Raw genomic sequence first — 6,000 nt, 5'->3', positions numbered from 1 at the left:
ACGAGGGAAATGCAGGGAAATGATGTAGTTTACCCTGATTTCAGCAAAGCCTTCGACACGGTCTCTCACAGTATTCTCCTGGGGAAACTGTCTGCCTGTGGCCTGGACAGGTATACCCTTCTTTGAGTAAGGAACTGGCTAGAGGGCCATGCCCAGTGGGAGTGGTTAATGGAGTTAAGTCCAGCTGGCGTCCTGTTACAAGTGGTGTCCCCCAGGGATCAGTATTGGGGCCCATCTTGTTTAATATCTTTACTGATGGCCTGGATGAGGGCACTGAGTGTACCCTCAGTAAGTTTGCAGATGACACCAAGTTGGGAGGTGGCACCAATCTAACTGAGGGTGGGGAGGCTCTCCAGAGAAATCTAGTTAAGCTGGATCGCTGGGCTGAGGTTCAATAAGGCCAAGTGCCGGGTCCTGCACTTTGGCCACAATAACCCCATGCAGCGCTATAGGCTTGGGGATGTGTGTCTGGATGACTGTGAAGAGGAAAGGGACCTGCATGTGTTAGTTGATGCTCGGCTCAACATGAGCCGGCAGTGTGCCCAGGTGGCCAAGAAGGCCAACAGCATCCTGGCCTGTATTAGAAATAGTGTAGCCAGCAGGAGCAGGGAGGTGATCATCCCCCTGTACCCAGCTCTGGTACGGCCGCACCTCGAGTACTGTGTTCAGTTTTGGGCCCCTCACTACAAGAAGGACATTGAGGCCCTGGAGCGTGTTCAGAGAAGGGCAACAAAACTGGTGAGGGGTCTGGAGCACAAGTCTTATGAGGAGCGGCTGAGGGAGCTGGGATTGTTTAGTCTGGAGAAGAGGAGGCTCAGAGGAGACCTTATTGCACTCTACCACTTCCTGAAGGGGGGTTGTGGTGAGGAGGGGGGCCTCTTGTCCCATGCAACAACCAGGACACGAGGAAACGGCCACAAGTTGTACCAGAGGAAGTTTAGATTGGAAAGGAGAAACTTCTCTCGGAGAGTGCTCAGGCCCTGGAATGGCCTGCACAGGGAGGCGGGGGAGTCACCGCCCCTGGCAGCGTTCAAGAGGCCACGTACAGTCAAGCAGCTTGTGGTAGCAGTGGTAATGGGTGGAGGTCCTTTCCAACCTTGTGATTCTATGATTCTGTATTTTATCAGTTCTAAATAATACGTTCACTTGAAGGCAGCTTGTGGAACAGTTGACCATTTCAGATTCTGAATGGCTGTATTTTACAGTAGCCAAAAAAAAACCCCAAAAAACAACGCACGTTTTATTATCTTCATTAGGGCAGCTGGAATTCTGACAGTTCATTGGGTTTACAACAGGAAACTTAGTGTATGGATAAGTCAATCGCACTTCTCCAGAGATGACTTGAAAACAGCAAAGTACCTAAATAAGTCATCTCTGTATAGCACTGCTTTGACAGGAGAAACAAAAATGTGGGTCAAAATAATTTCAGGGGTGGAAGACATGCAGCTGTGAAACACATTCTATGATGTTCGTCATCTTTTGGGTGACTTGTGCCTGTAATATTTCATACTATGCCCTCTGGAGTAACACTAAGAATTAAAAAAAAAAAAAGGAGAGAAAAATCTTTCAACAATATTACATAAATTATCACTGATCAGATGGCAAAACTTAAGTATTTGAGGAAGAATATAAGGAAAGCCTTCTAGCTCTTTATTAATGTCAATCTCCCCAAAAAAATATCCCAAGCATTTCACTGAAATACCAGTCTGCCTTGAAACAATACCTTTAAGATTTTCCAGATGACTCTTAAGAAGCGACCACAGTCTTCATCTTCAAAATATGTTTTATTAAGAAAAAAGTGAAATAATCAAACTGGACCACTAGATCAAGATGCTATTAAAATACAAACACAGAGGTCAATAAAAAGGAGTAGTTTATGTAGGTGTAAAGAATGACTGCTTTAAGTATGTAAATAAACAGGTAGAGATGGCTACTTTCACATCATGGTAACCCTAGCTCCATAACTCTACCTGCTAGCTATTTGTATGGCAATAATAGTTTACATTGTAGATACCAGTTTTGTACCAGAACAGATATATTTGTTCTTTTTTTTTTGAGAGAGAGAATAGTTTATGCTTTTTTGTGAATTTGGGCATCTAATATTTAATGAACACGTATGCAAGACACACAAGAGAAATGTATACATATCTCAGTTTAAAAGGCATGTTTTCCTGTTTCATACAGTCAGCACTCTTTTTCCAATTCTTCCTTCTGCCCCACGTTACATTTTCAGCTATAATCTGTCACTCTGCTGAGCAGACTTCAAACACTGATATATAGTGCAGCACTAAGAAGTTTCCTGAGTCAGGTTTATTCATCATTATCTGTAAAAACCATGAGAGGAAAAGGTGGGGTGAATAGGACACAAAGGAGAAAACAAGTCATAAAATCCAACAAAACACAATCTGATTTTACAGAACAAGCTGTTAAAAATGTTGTTAATCACCATTTCACAAGATGGAAGTCAGCTCACTTTAATAGTATTCACTCAGAAAACAGCTTACAATTTGTATGCAAACATTTTCAGCAAATTGGCATTTCAGCCTTTGAGGATAAATTTTAAAATCCTTAAAAGGCAAAGTGTCAAGGAAAAGAAACGGGTAACACTGCAGTTAAAATTTGATTGACTGGTCATTGACTGTTTCTCCTCATCAAGTTCTTTCAAGAAACTGCAATTACAGAATAAAGAACCATGTGAAGTTTCCTTTTCTGAATCAGGATCACTACTTTTCAACACTGGAATCTATTAAAAGTAGTTTTGGAAAGAAAATTACTATTGTAGCTAAGAATTTAATTCCTACAATAAAATCATTTTTCATTCTGAAGATGTTATTCTAGATATCTTCCCAACATGTGTAACAGTTTCACAGCAAATTATTATACTTCATATTTTATAAGGCATCTATTATTACAGTTTCTTGTACATAATGTACAATCAGAGTTGTCAGCATGCTTAATTAAAGTTTGCTGCATCACGTCGCAGGAATAAAAATGCTATCTGTGGAAAAAACATTTTTTAATCAGTTTAGGTGATCCGTATAACAAAGCACATCTGTTTTTAAAGAATTATACAATTTTTCTATATATAAGCAAGAGCAAACAGTAAGACATCCATCACTGCTAGGATACAATGATATTACCTTCCTGATAGGCTCCATCTGCCATGACTAGGTAAAGTACTTTAGCATACAAGTGTTTGTGTTCATTTCCCAGAATAGTCTGAACTATGCTTGAGCAAATATCAATATTTTCATCTTCATCTTCATGTATAGCCTGGGAGGAAGCACAATCCACGTGGTGAAGTTCAAGACAGGTTTAGAATACAACAGTTCAAATTTACTAAATTACTAAATGTAGTCCCAGTGTTAACCCCAAAGCCTTCCTCTTTAATCCACTGGAACTTTGTGCTAATATTTTAGGTACACTGGAACAGACTCGATCTTTAAGGTCTTTTCCAACCTGAGTGATTCTATGACTCAGGAAATAAGCACTGATTCTAGCCACACAGTGCAATTTGTTACCAGCACAGTATGCAGCCCTAGATATATCTTGCTTCCTGAAACAATTTCCAGTTGAGTTTATTCCACAAACCTTTATTTTATTATAAACTTCAATTAATTTCTCAAAGCCTATTTCCTGTTCCAGGTTGTATCTCAGCTCTTCCAAATGGCTGAAGACACTATCAGATTCTTCACACTCACTGGCAACATCTCCATCACTATTATCTGTAAAGAAAGACAACAGTAAAAAAAACAGTGAAATAAAAAGCCACCAACCCAGAAAACTTAAGTTGTTTAAGAAGTATAGAAAGCCTTTGATCTTCCCTGAGAAGCAAGTTTTAGGCAACTAGAGAAACAAAGATTTATGACCACGCCTAATGAATAGCTGCTATTTAATTTGCTCAGATGTTGACTTTCAGACACAAAATTTCAAACAACATGAGAAAAAATTTAAGTCTCTAGCTCTTATTCAGAGCTTTATTCACTTATAACCGTAAAATGCAAAAACCTTGTGTCTTTACTTTTAACATTAATAAATAGCTTATGAAACAGGTATAAGAAATTGTACCTGACTGCCATTCTTCATTAAGTGCACTTTCACTGCTGGGGTTATTTTCATCTGCTTCATCCATCTCTGTACCATTTGTTATGCATCTGATGACATTAGCCTTTAAAGTAGACTCCTCCTCTTCACTTAATTCCTCACTAGGCTGCTCCCTAAGTAATTGTTCCATTGAGGCCTGGAGTTCCTGCAAATCTGTATCTGCCTCCCCAAACATGCTAAAAGAAAATGACAAAGACTATATATAAGTAATGATTTTCAAGACAAACCCTGTAGGAAGTGTTCGTATCTTTTATTAAGTCAACAAACTGAAAAGGCAGCATAGCTCTGAGAAGAAAATGAGAGATAAACGCTTGTATACATAAGACTCATTCTTCTATTGCCACTAGATTAATCAAGAAGCTTAGCACTTTCTGTAGATCTTTTATGTCCTCAGTTCAACGTGAGGACAGTCCTAATACCACTATACAATGCCAGACAGTGAATAAGATCTACAAAACAGTCTGGTATCTAGAAGGATGAGGAGACCTATTGAACCGATGAGATCTATTAAACTTTATTAGTAAGAACAGTTTTAAATAAAATCTTTGTACTCATGCACTGTTATAAAGCCCTGGCACAACATTAAATATGGTGAAATAGTTAATGCAACTCAGACAACCCTCTGTGTTCTTCCTCTAAGAGACTGTAGGCTGGGAGAAAACTGGGTAGAGTTCTCTTCCACACAGCTCCAGAGGTTCAAAGTCTGAAGATGAGAAAACTAAAGACCAGGCAGAGACTGACCATTCTGACTTGGCTTCATTTTCAAAGGTAGGATTTCAGAGCAATTCCTATATCCATGTGGGACAGCTGCTAAAAAACTCCATTACTAAGACAATCAGCTAATTTTAGTACATTGACAATAGGAACTGACAGTAGGAACCAACAGTAGAAGAATCTTAAAAATGAAGCAGAAGGAAGACAGGCTGAGGATAAGGAATGAAGTGGAAAAAATATATTACACGTGTTTTGCATATATTCAATCAATAAATAAAAATAGCACAGGAATACAAGCAAGCAGGTAATATCTATACTCATGTTCCTAAAGCACAGGTATGAGTTAAGTATCTTACCCCTTAGCCTTGATAAAAATAAGTTTCAAGTAGCAAGTCCTAAGACAGCATGAAACTTATTAAATTATTTTGGTCCCAAATATTCTCTCAAGCATTACATTTAGTAACACAAACTCAACAACAATGCATCGAGGCATGGTTTGGATAAAAGGACCTAAGCTCAATTTATATCAACAGGGAAGATAATGCATTATCATCTTTGTAAGTCACATTGAACAAATGAAGAAAATTTAGGATGAGGGAAACAAAGGACAACTTAACAGCTTGGTTTTAGAGTTCTGGGATTTGTACCAAAATGTACACATCAGTAAAAGGTAAGCAGAAATGAAAACCTGAAATCACAGAATTATGTGGAGCAAAAGAGATCTAGATCTCATCAGAATAGACAGTCTGGATGATTTTTCATCTCTATGGACTACTCAAACTGTAAGGAATAGTCAGCCTAGAGTCAGGTTTTGAGGCCCCTGGAAGAATCTGGGGGAATCTAAGGGCATCCCAGTACCACAGCAAGGAATACAGATGAGCAGATATTCCCAGAACATAAAAGAAAGGAGAAATTAAAGAACTCAACATTTTTAGAATAGTAGTAGTCATCAACTCAGACCCGTTTCAGGGAAATATAAAGAGCTGAAAACAGACAGGAAAACATACTGGATTGTGTAAGAGACTATTTCTGCACCTTTGTCATGAAGCTTTCTGTTGGATAATTTCAACAGATAGACAAGTCCAAGAAATCTTTTGTGCAAAGACTTGCAAGCCACAGGCAACAAGAGATAAGCAGCTGCTACACTGGTGCCTGATTCTCCTTGGCCTTCTACATGAAGAC

The 6,000-nt window shown here is 38.9% G+C and overlaps 1 protein-coding gene across 10 annotated transcripts in view; it reads right to left on the bottom strand.

The window, feature by feature from the left end:
* Positions 1–2,061: 2,061 nt before the first annotated feature.
* The window catches only part of NEK1 (NIMA related kinase 1), a 44,659-nt gene continuing 40,720 nt past the window's right edge, over positions 2,062–6,000 (bottom strand). For all 10 annotated transcript variants that reach the window (XM_065736291.1, XM_065736290.1, XM_065736293.1 and 7 more), the window contains 4 exons: positions 4,069–4,280; positions 3,592–3,725; positions 3,141–3,273; positions 2,062–2,324 (listed from right to left, as the gene is read on the bottom strand). In XM_065736291.1, coding sequence (XP_065592363.1) covers positions 2,311–2,324; positions 3,141–3,273; positions 3,592–3,725; positions 4,069–4,280 — 493 coding nt within the window. In that variant the 3' untranslated portion in view covers positions 2,062–2,310. The remainder of the gene's footprint in view (positions 2,325–3,140; positions 3,274–3,591; positions 3,726–4,068; positions 4,281–6,000) is intronic.

Source organism: Cyrtonyx montezumae, unplaced genomic scaffold (assembly GCF_038088225.1).
Source record: "Cyrtonyx montezumae isolate F1298 unplaced genomic scaffold, pur_monq_1.0 scaffold_2, whole genome shotgun sequence".
Taxonomy (NCBI): Eukaryota; Metazoa; Chordata; class Aves; order Galliformes; family Odontophoridae; genus Cyrtonyx; species Cyrtonyx montezumae.
The sequence above is the reverse complement of the archived record's forward strand: the minus strand, read 5'-3'. Positions and strand labels throughout refer to the sequence as shown.